This window comes from Drosophila arizonae, chromosome X (genome assembly GCF_054131065.1).
Source record: "Drosophila arizonae isolate 15081-1271.41 chromosome X, UAZ_ARI_1.0, whole genome shotgun sequence".
Lineage (NCBI taxonomy): Eukaryota > Metazoa > Arthropoda > Insecta > Diptera > Drosophilidae > Drosophila > Drosophila arizonae.
Window position 1 is genome coordinate 1553477 of NC_142927.1, and position 25725 is coordinate 1579201.

Genomic DNA, 25725 nt, shown 5'->3' on the forward strand with positions numbered 1-25725 from the left:
TACTGTGCTACTGTTATACTGTTATACTCTTATACTGTTATACTGTTCTACTGTTATACTGTTATACTGTTATACTTTTATAATGTTACACTGTTATACAGTTATACTTGCATATATAAACTGCTATGCTAGTGTATGGATATACTGTTCTACAGTGTCTGATACTGTTATATTAATACTATAAATATATTTTAGCATACATCTCTATAACTAGTATATTTTTTCTAGTGCATGCATGCATTTGCAGGGTATGTCAAGGTCTATCATTTAATTGATTTCTCATCAATTTTCATTCAATTTTCTCGCCCTTTTTGCTGTGCCATTTGTTATGTGCGCTCCTCAAAGTTCTTCAATCACTTTTCATTCAAATTGGAAATATCAGCCAATTGACCGTCTTTCCCCATGCCACTGTCACCCCACCTCCCCCCATCCCCCCTTTGGCTATGCCATTCGTGCCACGCCCACTTCCTTTTGTTGAACGCTGTTGGCGCTGCGGGCATAAAAAGATTTTCCCAATTTATTTTATTGCTGGTGTTGCTGTTCGCATTTAGATTTAAATTAATTCATGCCCTCGAGTATCTTTTATAGATGCTGCTCCTTTCTCTCCTGCTCCGTCTGGGCCTTCTCTTGCTGCGTCCCCTCCATCATCATCAATCGCTACATCCATCAATCCATGATGTTGTTACTTCTCCTTAGCCCCCGGGGAGGTGAAATTCTGAAATTCTGAAATTCCTTTGATGTTGATTGTTGTTGGTCATTTGTTGATGGCTGCAAAAGGCAAAAGCAGTTGAGGCTTAATTAAATCGAGAAAAGCTGCATAAATATTAGCAAAATATTTAATGATTGACATCAATCGGGCTGCAAGTGAGAAGCAATTTGAAAGCAATTTATTTGGCTATTATTAGACATTTGCCTGCTATGCGAATGATTTGATGAATCCCGCTAGAAATGTTTATTTACTTTGCAAATTCAGTCAACAATCAATCATGACTGATGGGAGAGTAATACATTATTTATGCCACCAATAGAGTTTCCCACAACGTGCCGTACAACATGAGCTCCAGCTGATTCAGGTTCTGTTCCAATACTAGTTAAACTTTAAGTCTTAATTAGTTCCACGTTGGCTACCTCATTTGCCTATGAACTAAATCTCCGTTCCAGCTCTAGTTCCAGCACTATTCCAGACAAGCCTAGCTTCCGTTCCAGTTCCCATTCTCAGTGCAATTTCAATTTTAGCTTCTTTTTTTAGCTCGATTCTCAGCACTAGTTCCAGTTATGCAACAATTCCTGCACCTGACTCAGTTCTAGTTCCTATTTCGTGTTCCATTCCATTCGGATGTTCCAAGGTGCTGTTTTCTCATCATTTTATTTCTCTTCCAATTCGCTTTCGATTTTGATTTAGCTTTCATTTTGACTGTTGCCCATGCACAGGTCCGTTTCCGCTTCCGGTTCCGGTTCCGGTTCCGCTTTCGATGCAATCGCTCACATGACCTTGAGTCTCGAATCTGTTTGCCTGTTGCCATTCGAACTGCTCCAGAGCTCTTGCCAGACATTCAAATGTTCGTTGACCCCTCCGCAGCTCACCTTTCCCCCTCCACCCGGCTGCCGGCCACTGCTGGCTGGCAAAAAGTTGTCCAAGGTCAAAGTCCAAATTGCGCTCATTTTCCAACAGCAACAACAACAACAACAACAAACACACATTTCGAAGGACTTTGATTGTTGTTGCTGCTGGTCGACTGCGTGGCATGCATTTCAAATATGTTTATTACAAAATGCTTGCCCCTTTACACACACACACACGGACACACATAGACATACACAAGCAGTGCCCTGTAGGACCTTTTTTAACTAGGGCTCTAGCTAAAAAAAATTGTTGGCATTTTATTAGTAAATTTATTTTGCAATCACACACACCAACCAACACACACACACACACACATCTACATGTTGCCCAGCCAACTCTTGTAAACCACAGCCCCTAACCCCCCCTAGCGGCCCCCTAGCGACCACGCCCCCGCCTCTGGCTGTGCTTCTGCTTGGAAAAACTATTTCCGGCATTAAATTGTCTCTCGACTCTCGCTCACGTTATTAACCAATAACCTATGTCCCTCTCGCTGTCTCTCTCTCTCTCTCTCTCTATCTGTCTCTTTTGCTCTGCCTATCTCTGTCTCACTCCCGCGCACATAGAACCAATGGCTTTACTCATGCTCTTTTCTGTTTTTCGGGCCATTTAAATGCTTTTTTGCATTCACACACACACACACACACTCAAATATGTACATGGCTTAGTTGCATTTAGTTAGGGTATGCATACATGTGTGAGTGTGTGTGTATCATCAATTGAGTGCTCTGATTTGTGTAGCTGATTTCATTTCGAATTGGAATTGAAATTGAAATGGAAATTCGAACAGTTTTTCGTGGAAAATTTAGTTGTTGCGCCTTTTCATCAGCTTCGATTACGCAGCTAACATGCCGTTGCTCCATATCCGCTATAAGTTCCGTGTGAGCAAAGCAATACATGCTTGAAAACCATACTCTCCCCCTCTCTCTCTAGCCCACTCCATTTCTCTCTCTCTCTCTCTCTCTCTCTCTCTCTCTCTCTCTTACACTAAGATGTGATATTAAAACATGCTTAAGATATTTCAAGATTTGATTGCAGGGTATCTTTTGGTCAAGGTCGAGCTATGTTCTATTTTATCAGACTTTATTCATTACAGGGTATCCCACAGTCAAAACAGCGCAGAGTTATATATTTGCTGCAGCTCATTCTGCAGCTTGCACTCCCATGCTCAATAAATAAACATATGATTTAATACAATAGCTGCATAATAATGTACAGGGTATCTAACAGTGGACTTACTCGAACTTAAATATGAAATTTAAGTTTATTTATGAAACTGCTGGAGGAAGTGGGCCAACACTTCAACAAACGAGCTGTGGAGTTATATTTCTGAATTCCATATGAGTCCAATTACAGGGTATTGCGCTAGCTCAAGCTTGAAAAGTTTCCACTGTAATCGGTATTCGATTTTGGTTTCTGTAATCTGCGAGCCGAAATCTTAAACTTGGAGCAACCTTTTTTATATTTTGATCAAATGCGATTGGCTAAGGCGAAATGCATAATTTATGTGCAGGGTATTTGCTAGTGTGTGTATGTGTGTGTGCGAGTGTGCCGGTGTATTGGTGTATTGGTAATATCGTGATATTGTAATTGACCATTTTTATGGCCTGGCTATGTCAGATAATTGCTTTTGGCTTAGCGAACGGCGTTTGCCCGTTGTTCATTTGGTTCATTTGGTTGCCACGCACGTGCCGTGGGCATTGTTCATGGGATTTACAAAAGAAATAATGTTCTAGGGTTTTCACTACCCACACACACACTCACGCCCTCAGACACCCTCGCACGCACACATGTACAGACATTTCCCGCTGCAGTCACGACTCTTACATCATTTGCTAACATTTCTCTTTTAAAATTCATTTTTACTACAGTCGCTTTAAAAATACGCCATGTTTGTTATCGATAACAATTTTAAGAAACGATAACACTGGCAGAATCACATAAAGATAACCATTATGCATATGCACATATGTTTACTTTTGTATAGACTTTATCATTCATCAGTATTCTCATGCACTTATCGTAGATTCGATAGATTAACATCGATTTGATTGCCATGCCCATCGCTAAAGGCTGAGCTAACACTAAGAATCTCTGTGGATATGCCTTTTATAAATAAATTCATCGAATGAGCATTTGAATGTCACTCATGTGCTTGAGCTCGATAATTATCGATAAACGCTATCGTTATCGATATATGCCAAAAAAATTTCGCCTCTGCCAGTTACATACTCACTTGTGATGATGTGCACTAGCCGTCGTTATCGACATCGATGTTTCGATTATTATCGTTATCGTTATCGCTCTTTCTGGCACTGTGCTCGCGTCTCCACTGCTCCAAGATGCGTTTCTTCTGATTGAACCAGTGTCCCGGACGCAGCGCATTCGCCTCGGTCGGTCCATCGTCTGCTCGCCCTTGCTGTCTCTTTCGCTCTCGCTTGTGCTCGCGCTCTCGCTTGCACTCGGCCTCCTGCTCTGATCCCGAATGCTGTTTGGACTTTTTCGATTTCTTTGACTTGTGTGATTTGTGCTTGTGTTTGTGCTTGTGTCGATGCCTATGCTCGCTTGGCTCCTCATCTTCTGTTTCATCTAGCACAGGCATGCTAGGCAGTTGTTGTTGTTGTCGTTGCTGTTGCTGTTGCTGTTGCAGCAGCTGTTGCTCATTTTGGGCCTGCGCTGCTGCCACGCCTATTTTCTTAACCTTCTTGTGAAACGTCTGCGTCTCCATATGTTCGCCCTTCCGTTTGCCAACATCATGCTTGGATCTTGACACTTTGCTAGCTGCTGTTGCTGCTGTTGCAGCTGCAGCTGCAGTTGCTTCCCGCCTGTGACTTGATTTGTGCCTCTCCATTGGCCAGGGCACGTGTTGACGCCTTTGATACTCTTCGAGCACTGTTTGACTCGGGCCTCAGTCGCGATTCAAGTTCGAGCTGCGGCTCGACTCGGCACCGACGATCTTCAAAGCTTCAGCTCGGCACGCAGGCTGATTCAGCGTGGCCACGCCCACTGCCTTTTTGCGATTTACTATTCGAATTTCATATGCGTTTTCTGATTACACTTGGTGTCCTCCATCCACTATTCTAAAGCGCTGCAAAGCCAAACAAAAGAAAGAAGAGGCAAAACGAGACACCGAACTGATATAGAAACATTTCCTTGATTTGTACACAATATATATTGGAATATACTTGAGAGCAAACGAGACTCAAGAGTTAGGGCTAGAACTAAGCCTTATCTAGGGCTTATATACCGTTAGGGCTATTGCCACGAAAGGTTAGTTTGAACCTTTATTCAGCAGAGGTGTAGAATGTACAGAATATATCCAGCTTTGATAGTCACAGTGACAGACAGATAAGCGCTTCTAGTTACAGGGTATCTGTGCATCGGCTACTTACTTGTCTTTAGTGCTTCTACGCTTTTGCCAAGCAGACTTTAATTTGTTATTTATTTGTTTAAGCTCGATTCCAATGAAGATATAATAAATGCATAGACAGTGCCTCTCTCCTCTCTCTCTCTCTCTCTCTCTCTCTCTCTCTGTCTCTTTTACTCTCTTTTAGCTAACAGGTGTGGAGAGGGCTTTTAACTTAAACTTATTAAATTCAAGCGAAACAAATCGGAATTAGACGGAACGTTGGGCAAAGAGATGAAAATGAAATGTGACAGTGATGAGGAACAAAGAGAGAAAGAAACAAGAAACTGTGTGGGGAAGCAGCGCGACTCTCAAGTCTCCGCTGAGTAACAATAAAACAGGAAAAAGCTTTGAAATCCAACTGGGAATGTTAGCATTTTGGATTGCTCCTGCCGTTGACTTTACGTGCTGAGCCAGAGCGAGACGCCAGGGGAACGCAATGGCACGTGAAACAGCAGAGCAGCTTATGAATAGCTAAAGCGAATAATCAACAAAAAGCTAAATTAAATTATTCAAATTAAAAATGAAACTAACTGGAATGGCATGCGGGGGACAGTTGGGCAGTATTAGCACGAAGTGAAACAATGTGGAATTGGAACATTATAAGAGACTTCTTGAAGAGTAGTCTCAACTATATACATACATATATAGCAGTTATGGCACATTAGGTCTAGCACATGACACAAATGAATGGGGAATGCTATGGAAATGGAACAATGAAAAGCTAAGATTCAACATTTGAATTTGATCCAGACTGAAACATTGAATGAACTTTAATTTAGGTAAATGAAGGAATAGCCAATAGAGGAACGAGTGGAAATGAAACACTGCTCCTAGCATAAAGTGCAGAATAAAACGTGCTTTAGGCGCTTTTCGGTAGTAGAGCGGCCCTCTTCAGTGTTGCCTAGGGTATACAAAATTGTGTCATTGTGCGTGTGTGTGCGTAAGTGTGTGTTGGTGTGTTTGTGCTTGTTCCCTTGGGGTAACAGCTGAGGACGGGAATGCGAGGTCCGTTGAGTGGCGGAGCTTTGGAAATGTCACAACTGATTCAAAGGCAGGGACTGAGGGATTGGTGAGGCCTACGAGACGCTGGCGACACGATTAGTTGTGTGGCAGTTGTTGGCAGCTCATTGCCCCCTGGGAACACGGCAATGGAACGGCAGCCACAACAAACAGGCGGCCGAAAAAAACAAAGCCCCAAAAAAGTACAACAGAGAAAAAGACAATTTGGCGAATTGGAATACTTTGGTTTAGTTTTCTGACGAAAGGCGAAGAGAGTAAGAGGGGAGGGGGGGGGGGTGAGGGTAAGAGAGGAAGAGCCATGTTAATCGTATAGTGACCATATCTGCAATGTCGGTAAATGCCATCTGACAACTGTCAACGGGGGAGAACAGCTTAAAGCTTAAAGCCCCAGGCCTAAAGCTGTTTGCCCGGGCGCGCCTCTCTACGCGCTTCTCATGACAGGCAGCTTGTAAACAAAATTTATCACTGACAATGTTTTTTCTCATTTTCCCTTATTTCTGTTTTTTTTTTTTTTTTTTTTTTTTTCTGTGCAAAATAAATAAGAAAACGACAGCAGCTGCTTTCAAGTGGATTAAAGAACAGATTCAGCAGCAGCAGCAGAAGCAGAAGCAGAAGCCGAAGTTGAGGCAGGGGAATGCGTGGAATGGGAATGGGTAGAGACAGTGCCAGCTGTTAGGCGGCAGGTAGCAGCTCTTAACTAATTAGCAAAGCTTTTTATTTATTTCGCTGTATTAGCAAATGCTTCATTTGCCTGCAGCTGTTGGGCCAGGAATAATTCTCTCAAGTTGAGGAACTCATTCGGAAATAATTCAATTGATAAAAATAAGACCTCAATTGACAATAGAGCGGAGAGTGGAGGAGCGAAATGTAGTGAAAAGTGAATGCTAGCGCCAAGTGGAACATCATGAGAAGCATGATTAAAATATAGTCTCTGCCTGATGAATTTACTCATATACACCCACAGCAACATATTTTAGAAGTTTATTTAAACTCTGGCTGGAGCGAAAAGCTATCTGCATACACATATATAACTAAATATATATGTGTATAGGTATATACACATATATTCTCTGATTGCTGAGGAATTTGTTTGTTTCGCCCCGGGTGCAGAGCAACCGAGAGCTTTTGCGAATCGAATTCATGTTGATTCGCCGACGACAAACAAAATGCATTGAATCAAAATTTTGAAATATGAATAAACACACACACACAAGCGCACGCACTCACGGAGAGAGGAAGACAGCAGCACGCGTTTACACCTGCTCACTTACCTGTATGGCAGCACTTGGCTGTATTGAATGTCGCATTACTTTGAATCGCTGCGACGCCGACGCCGACTGATGTCGGCGATGTTACCGATGCCCCTGTTAGATAGTCCATATACAGGTGAAGCTGTGAGGGTACAGGTGTGCAGGTGCGCCAACGAAAGATTGAACTTTGGTGGCTTTCATTTGCATAGAGTCTAGGAGTTAATGAAGATCTATAAATGGGCCTAGAGAGGAGAGAGATGGTAGAGAGTCTGATGCAAGATGTAGACCTCTAAAGCCCTAAACTGTTTGTGCTTGTCTAGTGGGACGAAATATACAGTGTTGTAAAACACCAGAAAGCCCTTAGCCTTCGTCCAGGTGAACAATTTATGCTTCGCGCTTGACAGATACAAACTTGTTTGTCTATGCAGCGTTAGTTGCTCATGTTTACCAGGTGTACATATACACGTGTATATTTATGTTGATTTCGCTATATATATATACCCTGTAATTGAGAGGGCGCCCACGCACACATACTGAAACCTCAGGCGGAACAAACAAACAAGACTTTGGGCATAATTTTAGACCAGACCAGAAGACAATATCTAGCCATGCATATATATCTGTATGCATATATATATGTATGTGTGTGTGTGACTGCCATTAGTTACGATATATCAATTTTCCCTATGTTTATTTCGCCTCGTATCGACTGCAATCGTTTCTGCGTTTCTACTGTACAAACCTCTAACTCTGCCCTCCCCCTATGCACACAGCCCCGCAGCTAACTATGAGCTACCCCATATGACTTCGACCTAAGAGCCACGCCCCCATGTGTAACGCCCTTTCTATAGGGCATTACTCGCGCATATTTACGAATATGAGTTTACAAAAAAAAATATATAATAATAACAAATAACTAGATATTGTATATGCATATGTAAAATTGTATGAGTAAGAAACTTATTTGCGCGACTAGCAGTTACCCTACACCCTTTCGTTGCACCAAGTTGTTATAGAGCAAGCGATAGATCTTTTGATGTATATATGATATACTGATCAGAATGAATAAATCTTTCGATCTCTCACTCTTGCTTGTTCTCTTACTCGCTCTCTCACGTTCTCTGTTTTCCTTCGCTAGCCTGAGCCAACTCGTTGAATGTCTGCTTACTATTTACAGGGTATATATGCATATAGGGGGCTGTTATAGCAACATGACATGGCAGGGCACAGGGCAACATACATATATACATATATAGAAACCTGACAATACGCTTTAACTGCGACTTGGATATCGAGGCAACAGTGTGCTCAGCCCTCTCCTCCAGCTAGGGGCTATCTAGGGTGGCATTGGAGGGTGGCTTGGGGTGGCTCGGGGTTCTGTTGCTTCTTTACTGTTCAACTATTGACAGCGAAAAAGCAATTGCTCGAGCTGCATTGCATTTTGCGTGCGATTCGATATGCCAGCTCAACTTTTGCTTCTGTTCCTCATTGTTATTGTTGCCGCTGCTGTTGTTGTTGTAGCTCGTTATTTGCTTTATCTGCTATTCGTGTTTGTCATTGTCCATTTCGCCTTATCGATAGTGGCATTAAATTTCTTGTTGGATTTTAGTTTCGCATTCGGATTTCTGTTTCGTTTGCACGTTCCGTTCGCTTTTCCGTTTCACATTTCCTGTTTCTTATTCTCACTACAAAAATCTATCGATAATGATTATCGAATAGCTCTCAAACAAAGTTTTATATTTGTTTTTTACAAATTTAGTTTCAAAGAGCAAGAAGAACGATTGTATATGTTATCGATAAGACAGCCGTCTGTTATCGATAGTATAGTGTATCTTTTTGAAGTTGCGCTTAATGTTGGCCTTAGCCCCGACTTTAAAGCCCCCTCTGTAAAAAGCTTAAGTGTGGAAAGCACCCAAATTTTCAATCGATAACCGCGCGCAATGATTGCTCTTGATATACACATCAATTGATCGAATTATCATAATTGATGACTGCAAATGATATGCATTATCTACAGCAGAGCTGCGCCTAATCCACGCCCCAAAACTGGGCGGCACTAGCCTTGACAAACGGCACAAAGAAATGCCTACACAGCCAAACAAAAGGAAAGCCCTCCCCCTCCCCAACCACCCACGCCCCCTTTCCATGAGGAAGTTAAATAATGTGCAGAGCGTTAAATCGAAAATAAACTTTGACAAAACAAAAATAAAATAAAGAATTACAGAAAATAATTTTTCAAATCAGTTCGAGTGCAAAAAAATACTCCCAAAGCCGCGACTCTTTGAATGCAAAACAATGGCGGCAAAACCAACGGTAAATACAAAATACTGAGAACAAAACCCAAAAACAAAAACCCGAACAAAACGAAAAAAGTTTTCAGCTCACACAAAATGGAGGCCGCAAAGGCAGTGGCGCAGTTAACAATTCGAGGGAGAGAGAAGGACAGAGAGAGAGAGTGAGAGGGGAGACAGAGAAGTTGCACGTCATATAAATCTAAGCGAGCTTAGAGTAAAAAAGATTTATTGTTTGATTCGGCTGAAAGTGCGCGAATTTTGTGTCGATTTTATGAATTTTATTTCGCTTGGTTTTTTCTTCTTATTTTTCGAAAACCATAAAACATTCAAAATACCCAAAGCGAAAGCCGTGTAACAAATTTGCGTGTGATTTCGCTGAGGATTGAATCTGTATACCCTGTAAGCAATCTGTGGCAGTGAGGGGTAGCTATTACCAAATGCAAATCAGAATTCAAATTTAGTGGTATATATAAAAAATGTTTGAATTTTTTCAATAAATGTTTGTGTCATGTCAGTCAACATTTATAAAGCATAGGGTATCTGTTAGTTCTTCATGCCCTCTACTTGCTTTTTTATGATTATAAAACCAACATCAATTTACCCATGAGAATCCGCTTGATACCCGCAGTAAACTTCTGCAATACTCTCGCATCTCCCTCTCCCTCTCCTCTTCCCTCTCGCTCGCTCCTTGCGTATTTTACAATTGTGCATAAGTTGTGCGTGGGCACTTCTCATGATCTCTGCACTTCCTTATAATGCGTGTGCGTGTGAGTGTGTAAACGCAACACTTTCACACTGGCACCCGAACGCACCTGTTGTCTCGCTCACACTCATTTACTCACTCCCCTCTTTTTGCGCTCTCTTTATTTGCAGATTAACATGTTGTTCGGGCCGAACGGGTAAGTTGACCACACTTAACACCACGCGCTAGAAGGGGACGGGGTAAGTTACCGTTACCGTTGGTCAGCCATTGTTAATGCTGCGCTCTGCTGCCGTTGCCGTTGCCGTTGTTGTTTTCGAATTCACTGTTGCTGTTGCTGTTGCTGTTCGTGCACATTGAATGGCTCAAAGAACTCGTTAATCGAGCATTTAGTATTATGTTTAAGTCCGCCATTGTATTGCCATTGTGGCCCTGGCAGAGCGAGAGGGCACTATACAATGAATTACACTTAAAAGTGCCCTCAAGACTGACCAAAAGCCCTCTTCCGCCCGCCCAATGGGCCCCCTCTCAGGCGTTGCACAATTGAAATTGATTGTTTGAGTAATAAAATCTATAGATTGCCGGATTTTTCAAGTTTATTTCCAGATTATATAACGTATATATGTATTTATATGATAATTGATTACATTGAAAACGCCCAGTGCAGCACTTTAAGCGGAAAACTCTCAAGTGCTTAACTTTTGTGTAGAACAAAAGTCGCCTGAGAGTAACTCGGAAAAGGTCAAGAAGCCATAGCATGAGCAGAGGACGGGAGAAGAGTGTGTAGTTGAGCTATTGCTAGGAAGAGCATGTGAGTGGAAAGTTCGCTTAGAGCATGTTAGATTTCATCGTATGCTCATCGTAACTCGGAAACTATCATGTTAAATGGCCCACCGGCATAACTTAAAATCTTTGGCTAGTCTAGGGGAATTTGGTATGTGAAAAAACCTAATCCTAAACGAAAAATGAAATTTGTCTTTTCCTGCTCACTGAATTTATGATGATCTATCGATAAATGTGCCACAAATTGAAGCATTATATATTGATTTGTAATACGAAAACTCGCCAAGGCTGTGCTACGCTGTCGTGCAGCCGTCTTTTACCTTTTCACATTTTCCGGAATGTTTTCAAATGTTTTTCTCTCGCTTGTGTAAAGCACACTTCCCAAACACTCGAATAGGGCCAGGGCACTCTAGGCGAGTTCAGTGTTGGCTCGTTAAAGGCCTCTCTCCACTTTATTTTTTCTGCATTTCTTTCCGTTTCACACATCATCTTGTGGCATTCTAAGCATGCTGGCAAAGTGCATTTTCTTCAATAGAAAGAAAATGAAAGAACATTTTCAAAATGGTTCTTTTGCAGTGTTTCGCTCTCTGTGTGCTGTAAAATTAAAGTGTGAAGCTATTAAGATGTCTGTCCGTCCGCCTGCCTCTCGGTCAACTCTCGACACTTGAAAGTCTCAGAGGCATTTGTTACATTTGAAAATTTACAAAATGTGCTTAAAATAGTTGAGTTGTGATTCTTTGGAAATCAAGAAAAATAAGCAAAATGTCAGAGCGAGAACTGAAGTGAGGGATAAGCGAGAAGGAGAGAAGTAAGCTTATAACAGTAGCTGCTCAAAGTATGCTGACAACCCAAAAAGTTGTAATCCCGATACAAATTGAGATATATTTGATAACTTGCAGAAGCTCTTGTAAGTTTATAATTTATCTGCATCGACTCGCTTGGTATATAGATCTCATTGAAGTCTATAGTAAAATATGCAACGTTTTTCTATATGCTTTGATCTGATTATAGTATATAGAAATCTCCTACAAGTATGTTGCACAATGAGTGTCTCAGTCGGTGTAGCCGAGTGGAGCAGAGAAATGCGTGTGCAACATGTTTTTTGCTCAAATCAAAACTCGAAGCTAACTAACAGCAAAAGTATGCGTACACACACACCTATACACTTATACACACGCACACACACTCATACACACGCTCATATTCACACTCACAGCTGCAGTCTGCTGGCTACGGGCATTCCTAATGAGCTAGTCAAGCTAGGCGCTACCTCCACTAAGAGCAAACTCCCCTTTCGGGCAGGCGCTCCCGCCCAGCCTTTTGAAGCTACGCCACTGGCTCGGTGCTACAGTTTGGCTCTTCAAGCTACTTTGCATGCAAATTGCACTCGATTTGCATACTTCTAGCATGCACTGTATTTGACATATATGTATATACATATATATATATGTATATATAAGTATGCTCAAGACTGCTTGTATGTGTGTGTGTGTGTGTGCCTCGCACATTATGTGCAGTCATGAGGCTGCATTTCTGCATAAGAATTATTCCCTCTTTCTCTCTCTCTCTCTCTCTCTCTCTCTCTCTATTTTGCTGTCACTCTCCTCTCTCTCTCTCTCTCTCTCTCTGCCTGCCTACTCCATTAGCTCAAGCCTCTCATCAATTCTAGGCTCACTTCTAATATAAATCAAATGTAATCAAATCAAATCAAATCAAACATATCAAAGGCTTTTCTTTCATTTCTATTGATATTTATGCATAAGAAATTGCAACATGCTATTCCCCTCTCTCTCACTGCTAGTCCCCTCCCCTTACATACCCTGTATATTTGTTCTACGCATTGCATAACTTATTGTTATGTAAATAGTTTCGAGAGCAAATATTCATACACTTAGCGCAAACAGGAAGACTTTTGATGACAAGGCAAAGCCAATATTAGCGACATACGAAAATATCAGTGCAGCTGTCTTCTCTCCTTTCTCTCAGTGTACCGCCTACGGGCCGCCATTCATGTGATATACATATATCTAGTTTCTATTGCTGTGCTGTGGCCTCCGCCTCCGCCTCCGCCTCTGCCTTTGTAAGCTGAACTGTAAATCGAATTGGAACTGTTTTTCCTTCTGTTTGCTAAACAAACAATGACGAAAAATTGTCGTAGGACTCGCCCCAAGGGCTTAAAGATTTCATGGAACTTACAACAATTTGTTGACTGGACAAATAGTTGCATTAGCTCCATGCATATTCGAGCTCTAATCGTGCTTTAATAGTGAGTTGAAGTCGAAGCTCGATTTGTTTACCAATAAATACAGTTAGCATAAATTCATTTGTATAGATTTTATGCAGTTATACAACACTGGCATTTCGCAGAAATGTTTCTTCCCTAGAATAACCATTCTACTCTATTCCTAGCTAAGCAGTACAGATCTCACTATAAGTGCTGCGGTATCTCTCTTCGCCCACTTAAGTGGACAGACAGATTACGTCTTGACAGTTATCCAACACTGGCTTTCGCCCGCCACACATATGCTTTCAACCAATGTCATTTGACACTTCAGCAGCCCTTCGGGCAGCTGATTGAATTGCCTTCTGGGCCCGTTAACAATTTCGACAATCTGCGACGACCTGGGCTGCTGGCTGACCCCTAACGAACCCGCAATCGACGCCCCCTCAACTCTCGACCCGCTCATTTGAGGGGCACGTGCAGTCGACAGGTTGGCAGGCTGGCAGGTGGGCAGGTGGGCAAGTGGGCAGGTGGGCGGGTAGGCAGATGAGCAGCTGGGCAGGTGCCTGAATCTCATGCATATTAAACGAGATGCGTGTAAACAATGCCTAAGCATTGTTGCTAGATGCACGGCCACGCCCCCTGGGCACCCATCCGCCCACTTAAGTTGAGTGTCGGGAACAGATTGAGAGTTACAGTTACAGTTACAGATACAGATACAGGTACAGGTACAGATACAGATACAGATACAGATACAGATACAGATACAGATACAGATACAGATACAGATACAGATACAGATACAGATACAGATACAGATACAGATACAGATACAGATACAGATACAGATACAGATACAGATACAGATACAGATACAGATACAGATACAGATACAGATACAGATACAGATACAGATACAGATACAGATACAGATACAGATACAGATACAGATACAGATACAGATACAGATACAGATACAGATACAGATACAGATACAGATACAGATACAGATACAGATACAGATACAGATACAGATACAGATACAGATACAGATACAGATACAGATACAGATACAGATACAGATACAGATACAGATGCAGATACCGATGCATACATTTACAGGGTATGCAATACTCAATACTGTCATTGTCACTGCTCATTTTGTCATCACTCATCACTCGTCGCTCTTTGGTCGTCGGGTCATCGGTCATTGGTCATCGGGTCGAGGGTTGGGGGTCGGGGGTCGGGGGTGGCTGGGCCATTGTGGCTCGAAGCGTGGCCAACTAATTGCATCGCTTGTCGGCGTCAATCTGTGACCCACAACTCGAGTTGCATCCACTTGACGCATTGAATTTATGCCGCTGCTTCTGTCACATGCCACATGCCACACGCCACTTGCCACTTGCCACATGCCAAGGATATATTTGTCGCTTCAGTGTGCCATTGAGTGCTTTGTGGCAGATGCCAGCGATGAGATGACAGCCAAATTCATACGCCGTGGATATCCAGTCGGAACGGAGGCAGCGCACGTCTGCTCAGACTCAAAGACTTTAAGCCCGATTTACAAGTCTAAACTAAGAAGAATTTCAGCACGCGTGACACGAGTCACGCTCACACTGTCATCTCCAATTTCCAGTTTGAAATGCATCTATTATAGCCTACGACAGAGCACCAAACAGCAAAGCCTAGGCATATATAGTGGCTACCTCTGCTATGCTCTGTCTCTTTGCCTCTCTCTCTCTCTCTCTCTCTCCATCTCTCTCTCTCTCTGCCCCTCTAGCTCCCTTGACCCTTGAGAGACAACAGGGCAAGCAAACTCATATATTTTCCAGCTCGTCGAGCCTGCTGCTCCGTTGTCAAAGGAGTTTGAGCACTTCAAGAAGAATGACAAACAACGGCAGTACAGCGAAAGGGGCGCAAGAGAGAGCGGCAGCGAGAGAGACTGACAAAAAGAGAGAGAAAGTGAAGTGCAGTCACATTGTTGTTGGTTGCCTTTGCTCTGGGCTCCGGGCCACGATGTTTGCCAAATGAACTTTTCCAACTGCCTCTCAAACTGTTGCCCAACTATCCTGCATAGAGGCGTCCATAGGCGGCAGGGGCGTGCCAGGGAGGCCTACGTTTTCGGATAGCTGCTTTGGCAGCATACAAAAAGTTTGCCGTAGTTAGTGCCTGCCACATTTGTTATATGCAACTTTTTCGCCTCTCCTTTTTTTCATTTTCTGGATGCGCCTCTCATTTGGTTTGCCAGAACTCAAATGTCATACTCTCTGAGATAGATATAGATAGATGGGTATACATAGATAAGGAGCAACTAGGGGAAAGGTTCGGCTCGGTAAGATAAGATAAGGAAGGGTCTGTAGGAAGATTACAGGAAATGTCGGTGGATAGACGTCTTCCCTTCTAAGGAAACGATCTAGAGTGCTCTATAGGCCACTTCATGGTAGAAATACTTATTCAGGTAGAGTTAATGATTAAAATTGTTCTCTTAGTTCCAACTCTCTTTCTCTCCCTCTCTCTACCTCTCTTCACTCTTAGTTTCTTTGTGAGTTCTGCTCGTTAGAGTATTCCAAATTGGACTTGTACTTTCTTTGGTTATTCTTCTCTTGCTGTTCTCCGAAGTAGCAAGTACTCCTCCGCACACCCCCCTGCTACAGTTGTGCCCCTTTGAGCAGCCCCTCTCGTTTGTTAAGTTTTGCTGGCAAACGTTTGCTTTTGCTTTTCATACTCCAACTTCTTCTGCGACTTTTCCTGCTGCTGCCTCGTCTTGGCCAACTGTTAATGCATATGCACATAAATTTACAGCCAACTCTTTGAGCCCAAATACCAGGCGCAATTGTCAAGTACTTCAAGCATTTGGCACAGCGCAATTCCCAGTAAATTATAGAGTTACACAGAACTCACTTACCCCAGCCCCCTCCTCCCCTTTTCTCTGTATTTCAATTGTGCGCGAATTTCTATGAATTTCATTGTCAGGCAAACTATGCCCCACACGGGCTAGACATGAGCTATACATATTTCAGGCTGTGGAAAAAGTTTCTACCTAACTTGGTATTAGATAACTATTGAGGGAATTCTTGTCTATGATCTGAATGACGATCTGTGATCTATGATATATCTGTAAGCAATGAGAGAATGTAGAGACGTCTATTCCAACAGCTTGTATAGAATTGTTCCCTCTTATAAGCACCTGCTATCCCTTAAGAATTGCTATCTAATGCCTGGATTATTCATCTCTGTCTAGCCTACACGTTTAATTACTTAAGAGCAATAAAGAAACACGTAATCTAGAGCAAAATGGATTAGCAGCAGAAACTTCAGATTTGCTTAAGAGAGTGAGGGGTGAAAAGAGCTGGGGAATCAGCCGCAGAGGCTCTTAATCTCTATCTATGTGGCTATCCATCATAATGTGTCTAAATGTATAGCAATACTATGTGTGGGCAACAGCTCCATAGCTCCCCATCTCGCGGCCTCTCCCTCTCTGTGTTTAGCCAAAGGCTCGACGGGAAAAGGACTCGAAACACATCGACAGCCCAAGACAAGCAGAAAAAAAAAAGGAAAACAATTTCTTGTCACTGACATTGTCCAGACAACAGTTTCTAATCAAAGCAAGTGAGATTAGGATAGCTAAGCATGCTCGACAGCCAGATACCCTGAATATCGTGTAATATTATGCGTGCTATAATCTATTTGAGGAAAAAGCCTAGGACATCGATTAAGAAATATATATCATCATAATCATAATTCTTAAGTTAAGAATATATATAATTATATACATGCCTCTCTGAGGCATTTTTACAGAAACCAATATACCCGCTTTACCTCATTTTCAAAGTTAGCGAGCATCAAAAATAAATTAACCGAATGAGAAGGCGGAGATGAAGCCGATGAAGATGGAGATGGAGATAGAGATGGAGATAAAGGAGAGATAATGAGAAAGACAGACGCAACAGGATGCTCGCCTGTTGACTTCGGGTAGCCCGCCTCCCCTCTGCGCTCATCTTAACAGCACTCGAGGGGGTTTTATGTACAGTTAGAGCGCGTTACGAATTGCCGCTGGTCTGCCAGCTCAGCCGATAGGCATCTGCCTACAGGGTATACAAACTCTTCCCCCATCAAGTAAAGGCCAAGTCGTTATGTGACACATATTACAGGGTATTCAATTGTGCAGCTGATTATCCATATTAGCCAAATACCCAGAGTCTGCATATGGAATGGGCTCACAGGGTATTCAGAAGTGCAATTTACAGGGTACTTGACGCTGTAGAACTAATTAACTGCATCTAGGCGCGCCCCTGCCGGCCACGCCCCTAGTTCGAGCAAAGACAAATAGCCTATTTAGTTAACTTTCTGTGCTTGCGGCTCTCCTAATTGCTCTCCCAGGGCTAGGGAGCTACAAATGGACTCGGATTTCTTGAAGAGTCCTTGGAGAGGGCATCGAGGCTCAACTTTCGGCCACAATGTTGCGGCTTTAGCCATAGTTTGGGCAGAGCAACAAGCAGTTAAGCAAACTGAACTGAATTTGTAGTGCGCAACTCTCTCACTCTCTCACTCTGTCTCACTCCGTCTCTTTGGGTTGGTCAATGCTCTGTGACCGATGTCTGCGGCTCTGTCTCGCCTGGCCGTCATTTTATTTAAGTTCGTTTTAATGAAATTATTTTGATGAAACGTTTAACGTGCAACTCTTGGCTCGCTGCCAAAAGACTATCCCCCTTTCGCCCTCCCTCTCTCTCCCACTCTCTTTCTGTCTCTTCCTCTCTCTCTCTCTCTTAGTCTCCTTCTTCCATTGAGTAAATCTCCATTTATGCTTTGCTGCTTGCCATTTTGCATTTGCCAGTCCAACTGCTGCAGAGCTTTAATGCCCTGTTCGAGCAAGTGGCCCAAGCGAGCATATTAGCTTTTCTAACTTTCTATTGATTGGCTATACACATAGCTCTCTTTCTCTGCACTTCCCTCTAGAGAAACGCAATGTATTTCGTTGCCGTTCGAGTTTAGAGTCTGAGATATTTGGCTTAAGTAAAGCCTAGACTTATGAGGTAATAAGATATTTGGTTCTATTTGCACTAGTAGGCGTGGCTTAGCTGTAGAAGGGTGTATTGGCATATAGAAATCTGAAGCCTGCAAACTTTGATCAGTTTTTGAGCTATATAGGCAGATCTGGGAACAATAATATCTCTCACAACTTCTTCTTCTCAGTGGGAGGCGTGGCAAGACTTGTCTCGTTGAATGAACGTGCATTGGGCAGTCGGCAATCGCCTCGCCTCGCCTCGCCTCGCCTCGCCTCGCCTCGCTGCATTTCCAGCTGGTTTTTCCTCTTTCTGGCCAAAAATCTCGAGACAATAATTTTGAATGGCATCAAGTTTTAGTTCCATTTCATATAGTTCTACCTATATATATATATATATATATATATATATACATTTATCTATCTATGTGACTCCCCCCTCTTTGCTCTTCCTTCTGGTGCTGCGTTGTCTGGCGTTTGTGGAACAAAAGTAAATTGCAATGTTTGCTAAGCACTTCTTTTTTACAGCTGCTTGGGGAGGCCTTTATAACTAGCACACATAGACAGGCAGACACACGCACACATACACCCCAATGATGCACAGCGAGGTGGCGCCCTACACAGCCATTTGTCGCGTCTGAATGGCGCTTCGTATTATTTTTTTGTTTTTGTTTTTTTTTTTTTTTCTTTCTTTCTTTTCTTCAAAACGAGCTGAGCTGAACAATCTGTGAAATCCATTCAGAAAAGTGTAAAACTCAGCCTCAGCGCATTGTCTTCGCACTTTGCTTTTGCTCAATCAAACTGTACTTTAATCTACAGTTAGGCATTTACTGCTAAGTGCTAAATCTGGACTAAAGTGAAAAGTTTTGCGGAAAGTGTTGGCTAATAGCTTGGAGCATTGCAGCTATATGGGTCACTCAGTCAGTCAGTCAGTCAGTCACTCAGTCAGTAAAACTAACATCAGTCAATCAGCCAATGAGTGAGTCGGTATGGGAATTAACCAGTCAATCATTCAGTCAACTAATTGACTCTTTCTCATTTCTATCAATCCATTAGTCAATCAGGTGTGATTGAATTATGCTCTGTTAGTTACTCTGTTAATTAAACAATCACGATTGATTTATTCTATCCAACAACTGTTCATGCAATTAACAGTTGGTCAATCAATCATTTGGTCATTTCCATCAATCAATCATTAGCATTGACTCAATCATGCTATGAACCTTGTAATCAATTAGCTCAACGGTGCATCTGAATAACATTTATTCACTCAATCAATACAGTTTGTCGCTCAATCAATCAATCAATCAGTCAATCAGATATTTATGCCGAAGTAGAGAATAGTGAAAAAAGCTTAGTTTGATCTTTGTTTATTAATAAAACCTTGATGTCTCACTTTCTCCTGCTCATCCTCTCTCTCTATCTATCACTCTCTCCCTCTCTCTTGCTTTCTCTCTCTCTCTCTGTCTCTGCTCTGATTGCGCGACTCAGTTGAGTTATGTTGACTAAATGCTTCGATGCTCGACTGCTTGGCTTAGTCGGTCTTAGACAACACAGACCACGCCCCCCTTTGGCATGGCGCTAAATGCAGTCTTAATTTGAGAGAGTACGAAAGTCTTTTAAGAGCCGCAGACGTGGAAAATAGCAATTGAATTGCTTATTGGCGCCAGTTGAGAGGCGAGAACAAAGCGAACAGCCTAAGCAGAGATACCTAGCCAGACATTAATACATATACATATATCTGTGCTTCCCATTGTACAGCTCACTTTTAGTTTGTGGAGCATTCATTCAGTGGGGAATGCGACTGCAACTGTTATTTAGACACTTGAACGTTTTTCGCCTAGCTGAAGGAATGCAACTCCCTTAGTTTCTCCACAGACAAAGCTGCGAATATGACAAAAAAAAAACTGAAGTGGAAGAAGAGGAGGAACAAAAGCAGCAAGTTGAGAAAACTGTGAATGAATTGAATATGACTTGAATGGGACTTGAATAGGACTTTGGTGCAAATTTTAGGCGGAGTTTATTATGAGAAAAGTGGAAGAGGTAGCAGAAGACGTGTTAAACGTTTAAGAATGAGAGCGCAAAGCAAAAGTGACAAATGGGAGATTGTGAAAAAATGAGTGAGCATGAGACTGAAATTAAGATTAAAATAAGCCAAGCTAAAAGAATATCTCCGTTGGCCTAAATTCTCAGCGCCAAGCCGAACAGAGCGAAAAATGTTAATGGGAAATTCTCTTGCAATCAGATATTAATATCAATTTGTAGTCTTGCAAATGCCATGCTCTCTCTCCTTCTCTACCTCCCTCTCTCTCTCTCTCTCTCTCTCTCTCAGTAATGAAAAAGAAATGCATTTTCTTATACTTTATTTGGCGGAAATTAAGAGATTGCAAAAGATAAGAGGCGAAGCAGCTGACCCACTAATTTATATATATATGTATGCTTATATAAGTGTGTGTGTCTGTGTGTGTGTGTGTGTGTAAGGCAACATAGCGAAGGCCCGAGCTAAATGCATATTGCATTAGCCGCTCTCGGCTGCCTCGAATCTGGCGCTACCTTAGCCTAATTTATAGCGAGTGTCAGGGAAACCAAAATGAAAATGAAATAAATTGAAAATGTAGACAACAATTTGTTACAATTTGCCAGCGAGAGCAGCAATTGTGCACGGCAGATGGACGGAAATAAAGTCGACTTACGGCTTATACTAGCCAAAGCCCTCTGATGCAGCTAATTTTAGAAGGAATCACAGTTTCTCCTGTCAAATGTCTAAGCAAAGTGCAGGAGAAAGATATGGAGACATGTTGACAGAGAGAGAGAGAGAGAGAGAGAGAAATATGTACATATATGTGTATTCCTTCTCCTAGTGCACTAGGTCCCTTTCCCTTCACGTCCTTTCCTCCTCCTCCCCGCTCTTCAGCAATGTCCGCTCCCTGCTCATTTGATTAAGAAGCTCCTCGAATGTGATTAACATGTCGCATGCAGAAAATGTAAAAACAAACAACATACGGCAGCAGCGAAATTTATGAAATTCCCTCTCTCTCTCTCCCTCTCTCTCTCTCTCTCTCGCCCTTGTGATATGATGGCCAAGCACTTAGCGAACGTGCAGAACATTCGATTCGGACCCACATGTCTATATAATAAATATATTGACCATAGGCAGAATGAGAGGGAGAGGGATAGAGTGAGAGAGAGAGAGGCAGTCAGAGACATGTTTAATAAATAAATTCATAGGCTTTTCGCCCTGTGGTCAAAGGCAATTCGCATACGAAATGCCGCTGTCCGTTTGCCCACACAAATATATATCTCTCTGATATGATTGATGAACTTTATGTGATATACATATATATAGAAACCTGCATGTATGTGTGTGTGTGTGCGTGCGTAGCCTCTGCTCTTTTATGTAAGAGCTCCATTCGGAATATCTGCACTCTGCCCTCTCTGTGTATGTGTCTGTGCATGTGTGTGTGTGTGTGTGTGTGTGTGTGTGTGTTGGGGTTAGGGTGTGGGGCGAGGGGGCTGCGTGCTGTCCAACTGTGCTCCATCACTTTCAACAGTTTTTATTATTATGCATATTAAGCGCTTGTCATGACATGTTAGCTCATCTGCCACGCCCCCGCTCGCCCGTTCGCCCACTCGACGTATCTTTGGGGCGCACATGACGTATGCGCAATATTAAGTATACGCCATAAAGGACGCCAGCTGCGCAAATTAAACCAGCGACAAGCGACAGAGGCGCACGCAGGGGGGCAGCAGTAAAAGCACCTATTGGGTGGGGGCGACAGCGAGGGGGCGTGGCACGGGTTTGACCACTCGCGCTGCCCAAATGATAAAAAAATGAAGTTGCGAGCGAACGAATTTGGCCAGGCGACCAAGTCCATCAATCAACCAATCAATCAATCAATCATTCAGTCAATCAAAACACCTTGGCGGCTATCAATATCAACTCTAGTGAATTATTAGAGAATTATTAGATTTCTTTGCAGCTACAAGCGTTGCCAGATCTCTTCCAATATCCCTCTCTCTCTCTCTCTCTCCCTTGTTGCCTTGCCCCGTGGCATGCTTTATGACTTTCATCTCACTCTCTGTCTCTCCCTTTCTCTCTCTGTTTGTTTCCAACATGTCCATCTGTCTCTCTATTTTCTCTCGCCTTTCCTTCTCTCTCAGTCCGCTTCTCCTTCTCTCTCGCTCTCTCAGCTATAAAGTTTTGCACTCCATTAGGCCGCGCCATAAATACTTGCAATCAGATCATCTTCTACGAAAGTCCAGTTATCCGTCTGTCTCGCTGTCTGCCCGCCACATTGGCCGTCGCCTGGTCTGCGAACTTCCAATCAAGTCGAGCCACGTAGTCGACTTAGAACATAAAGCAAACGCAGCCGCAGCCCGTTTTGTCTAGACGAGCGCCAAATTAAATTCAAAGTTTGCCCAGCCAACGGGCCCTCCAGCAGTTGCTCCTGCTCCTCCTGCTGCTCCACCTCAGTCTGCTCTTACGGTTTGCGTGCCTGTGTCTCTGTGGCACTTCAATCACTGGACGCGTGAACTTGCCTCAAATGAAATTTACGCTATAAATAAGTTGCTGGCGACCAGAAACTGCAATCCCCCCCCCCCCCCCCCCCCCCCCCCTTTGCCAAAGCCTACCCATAATACGAAATGTGCCCCCTCTCTCTCTCTCTCTCTCTCTCTCTCTCTCTCTCTCTCTCTCTTAGACTCTTTCTTCTCTCCCTCTATCTGCAATCCCTTCTCCATGAAGTGACCTCTGCTCCTTCAGTTGTTGCTCTGGCGAAAACAAAAATTTTCTTTATATATACCCTGTATTTGTTTATCAATAGGATGAGCACGACTAACGTTTAACCAAACATATTTCTCATCAGCATCTATCTACTGATCCACCTGATAGACTATGTTATACCCTATACTTGGTGCTATACTCTAGCTACGTCGGAACTGTGAATCATCTACAATTATTATTTTGAGCTATGAATATACAGGGTATCTCTGACTTGATTTTACTATTTTGAACTGCCTATGGTCGTTTCTATTCAATTGAGTATACACACACGCAATTGTTCTTCAATATCCAATTGCAAACTAGATGGACTACGAGATACTCCTTGATTTTCCTCAATGGACTACGAGATACTCCTTGATTTTCCTCAATGGTAAACTAACAGCTTGAATGCCCTACATGCCCAAGTTAGAGGACAACTGCCAGTCGTAGACTGCTCTTACAGTCAATAAGCTTTCGATTGCTTCTTGCCAGAGTTGCCACTCGGATGGCAGTGTGGGAGAAGCGAACAAAGGGGACAACTCTAGCGCTGCCCATGGTAACCCTGGCGGCAGTTGAAAGAAGAAGAAGAAGCAGAAATTGAATATTTGATTAGATGCTGGCGCTCGAATAAGCAATTCCCCGAGGCAGCCCGGAGTTGCCAGCCCGTTGCAATCGAAGGGCGACGCCGAGGCGGGGTGCATGATTGAAAAAGGGTGGCAACATGATGCGCCAATGATTGCAATTGCCAAGAAGTTCATGTCGCGCTCGCTGCCTGCTGCCTGCTGCCTGCTGCTTGCTACAGATGCAAATGCACATGCAAATCCAGTTTCACAACTCGCTAGCACAGTCTGAGAGAGAGAGAGAGAGAGAGAGAGAGAGAGAGAGAGACGGGGAGAGAGAGATGTGGAGAGAGAGTCGCTTTGTTGTTTGCATTTTTTGTGGCCTAGATTGAAGCTGTTGTCTGCTGCCGTTGCTGACTCCATGATAGCGGCAAATCTATTTGGATTAGCATCACAGCTCGGATTCATTTGTAATTCGCAACTGGTTTAAGCGTTTGATGTGTACAGCGCTGCAAGTTGAAGGTCAGCAAATTGAAAGGAGTTTAGGAGTTTAGTGTGAGCCTCATTCTCTCTCTCTCTCTCTCTCTCTCTCTCTCACTCTCTCTCACTCTGTCCCTTCCTGTATATTTATATTTTCTCTCTCTCTCTCTCTCACACACTCTCTCTCTCTCTCACTCTCTCTCTCTCTCTTCCTGTATATTTATCTTTTCTCTCTCTCTCTCTCTCTCACACTCTCTCTCTCTCTCTTTCTCTCTCTCTCTCTTTCTCACTCTCTCTTTCTCACTCTTTCTCTCTCTCTCTCTCTCTTCCTGTATAATTATCTTTTCTCTCTCTCACACACTCTCTCTCTCTCTCTCTCTCTATCTCTCTCTGGCCGCCCTAATTCTTCGTATTAGTTAACCAAGTATTCAATTCGTTTTTCCGCTCATTAGTTCACAAATAACGTATCGAATTTCAGAGCTCGACTCGATTGCCTTGCAATAATTTTGCGTGCAATGAATTTGGAATACCCCGTTGCCCCTTCCACTGCGGCAATATATACGTATATTGCATTACAAATCGGTCAAGCGCAACTGGAGAGCAGAAGAAGAAGAAGGAGGAGAAGATGGAGAAGAGGGGGCATCAAATGTAACATGAAACAATTTGCAAATAGGCTTTTAGCTTACAGTTATGAGTTTCTCCCCCTCTCCGGCTATCTCTCTCTCTCTCTCTCTCTCTCTCTCTCTCTCTCGGTCTTCCTTTTATTTATATTCCGGTTTTCAGTTACGGCAGGGGATGGGGCGGGCTGGTTGGGGGAGGTCAGCTTTCGGCTGTTTTATAAAAAGCAATAACCATATTCTACGCATTGTTAAATATTTATGTTGGACAGCCATAAAAAAGTATTAAAACAAACGAAAAACGAAAAACGAAAACCAAGCGCAAAAGCAGAAAAATTGTGAAAAAGAAATTCGCTTCATTTGGCAACAAATTTGTTGTGACGGCTCCGGTCAATGGGAAATTGCATTGTTTTTGCTCACTTTGTTGTTGTTGTTGTTGCTGTTGTTGCTGCTGCTGTTCGCGCACATTTTTTGACGGTTCAACAGCTCTTGACACAGCGCAAAAAGCGAGAGCGAGCGAGACAGACATATAGACACTTAAAAAGCAATTGCCTATTGCCAATTGGCAAAAAAAAAAGAAGAAGAAGAAGAAAAGCAAAACGAAACCCAAAACGAAGAAAACAACAGCAACAACAACAACAACAACAACTGACAAATGCAAATAAAATGCCAACAAAAAAATAGAAGTATCTAAAAAATGGCCAAAGAGACAAAGGCAAAACCAAAACCCAAAACCAAAGCAATTAAATTTGTTCAAATCGATTTAAGCTGACAATAGACAGCAGCAGCGCATACCCTATTAGCAGCAATCGGAGGCGTATGGGCGTGACACACTCAGCAATACACAGCAATTACAACCGCAAATGGCAATAAAATGACAGAGTAAAATGTAACAACCGTTACAACTGTCGCAAGTGGCGCTGCGCGAGCGAGAGCGTGAGCGAGAGCGAGAGGGAGAGAGTAAGCTGTGTGAGCACATGGTAGAAACGGGATCGAGTCGAGTGAC

The 25725-nt window shown here is 42.8% G+C and overlaps 2 protein-coding genes across 5 annotated transcripts in view; one reads left to right on the forward strand and one right to left on the reverse strand.

Moving 5' to 3' along the window:
• Positions 1–25725, forward strand: part of kek5 (leucine-rich repeat, immunoglobulin-like domain-containing kekkon 5 protein) — a 207854-nt gene that overhangs the window by 172346 nt on the left and 9783 nt on the right. For 2 of the 3 annotated variants that reach the window (XM_089475593.1, XM_089475592.1), the window contains one exon: positions 10468–10493. The exons of the other annotated variant lie outside the window; for it this stretch is intronic. The gene's annotated coding sequence lies outside the window, so the exon portion shown is untranslated. The remainder of the gene's footprint in view (positions 1–10467; positions 10494–25725) is intronic. 3 annotated transcript variants of the gene reach the window in all.
• Positions 463–4720, reverse strand: LOC149267777 (uncharacterized). Of its 2 annotated transcripts, none has more exons than XM_089475596.1 (2): positions 3854–4720; positions 463–768 (listed from the first exon to the last, which is right to left on the reverse strand). In XM_089475596.1, the coding sequence occupies exon 1, from the start codon at positions 4470–4472 to the stop codon at positions 3873–3875; it is 600 nt and encodes a 199-aa protein (XP_089331722.1). In that variant the 5' UTR covers positions 4473–4720; the 3' UTR covers positions 463–768; positions 3854–3872. The 2 variants fall into 2 exon arrangements, with proteins under 2 accessions (XP_089331722.1, XP_089331721.1); XM_089475595.1 differs by having other exon boundaries at positions 3858–4711.